Source organism: Drosophila erecta, unplaced genomic scaffold (assembly GCF_003286155.1).
Source record: "Drosophila erecta strain 14021-0224.00,06,07 unplaced genomic scaffold, DereRS2 tig00000219-arrow-pilon, whole genome shotgun sequence".
Taxonomy (NCBI): domain Eukaryota; kingdom Metazoa; phylum Arthropoda; class Insecta; order Diptera; family Drosophilidae; genus Drosophila; species Drosophila erecta.
Genome location: NW_020825213.1, coordinates 2,719,729 through 2,721,009, shown reverse-complemented (window position 1 = coordinate 2,721,009; position 1,281 = coordinate 2,719,729). Strand labels below are relative to the sequence as shown.

At 33.7% G+C, this 1,281-nt stretch overlaps 1 protein-coding gene across 1 annotated transcript; it reads right to left on the bottom strand.

Moving 5' to 3' along the window:
• LOC26526125 (60S ribosomal protein L38) lies at positions 1-536 on the bottom strand. Its single transcript, XM_015159968.2, has 2 exons — positions 404-536; positions 1-347 (listed from the first exon to the last, which is right to left on the bottom strand). Exon 2 carries the CDS (start codon positions 345-347, stop codon positions 135-137), a length of 213 nt encoding a protein of 70 aa, XP_015015454.1. The 5' UTR covers positions 404-536; the 3' UTR covers positions 1-134.
• Between the last annotated feature and the right edge of the window lie 745 nt (positions 537-1,281).

The following is a 1,281-nucleotide window of genomic DNA, read 5'->3' as shown; positions in this document are numbered from 1 at the left end:
TCAATTTTAGTTCATTTTTAATCAAGAGTAAATACAAGTTATGTGCTATCAATTCATTTTATTATTCAGCAACAAATATATCGGGAACCCAAATGTATTCCTTTGCAGTAGAAATGATGCATTGCGTTATTAGATTATTTCACCTCCTTTACTTGTAGTCCTGGCGGTAAAGACTGCTTAATTTTGTCAGCTTTTTCTTTATCCTGTACGACAAGAGTGTAAAGAAACCTCGAACAACGGATCTTAAATTTGGTGTTGGAGGGATTCTTTTTGATTTTTACAGCACGCGCATCTGAGCGGCGTGCCTTATTGAGAAAATCTTTAACTTCTTTAATTTCCCGCGGCATCTGCACGAAAATATTTATGAACAGTAAGAACAGTACCTCATTTTAATAGGACTCACATTATTCCAATTTCAAAAATATTAATCCAGAACACTTAAAAATTGATCGTTATTGTTCCAGCAGTTAAAAGGAAAGGAAAACGTCTTCACTTCCGGTTAACGATGTGAATTACATAGTGTTGCATTTTGGTAAATCGAAATCGGTTGAGATATACTAAAACGTGGGTCACTAAATTGCCGCTTAGGTCACGTTTACACTAAGACTCCTTTTTGCCTCTCTACGCCTATTTCACAAGTAGTTTACCTACTTGTTTTACACCAGTTTTACAATAGAGCACCATCTTACCTTCCGACCCATTAGACATCCACGTTACTCCCCATAAGACTGATAAAAATTGGAATAATACATCGTATTAAAAAAATTAAATAAAAGCTTACAGCATATTCCAAACATGAAATTTGTTCTCACGCACTGTAGTCAAAGCGTTTTTCTGCGGGATCTGCGCTGATATGTCTATAATCTATGACTATAGTTGTTCTCCTATTTCTCAAATCGACATCTTTTTATTAGATTATCGAATTATGTTGCAACAGCCTGTCTGAACGGGCAGTAATAAGAATTTCCTATATCGAGTTTAATAAAAATAAGGAGGATTGCAGAGGACATAACGCATAAACGAATAAATCTTGTATGCTCAATCTAAAAGTAAAACAAACAAAATGACAAAATCTTTTACAAGTTAGTCCACATCTTTGCTGTAAAATCAATTTTTTTAACCAAATAAGGTGTATTTTGGGTAATGAGTATTTTTTACAAGATTTTCTATGTCACCTAGGCCTTCTCAGACAATTTTTTATTTATCATGCAAACGTTTTTTTACCACATTTTTTGAATGATGTTTTGACCCGTTAGGATTGGCTAACCACATAAAGAAAAT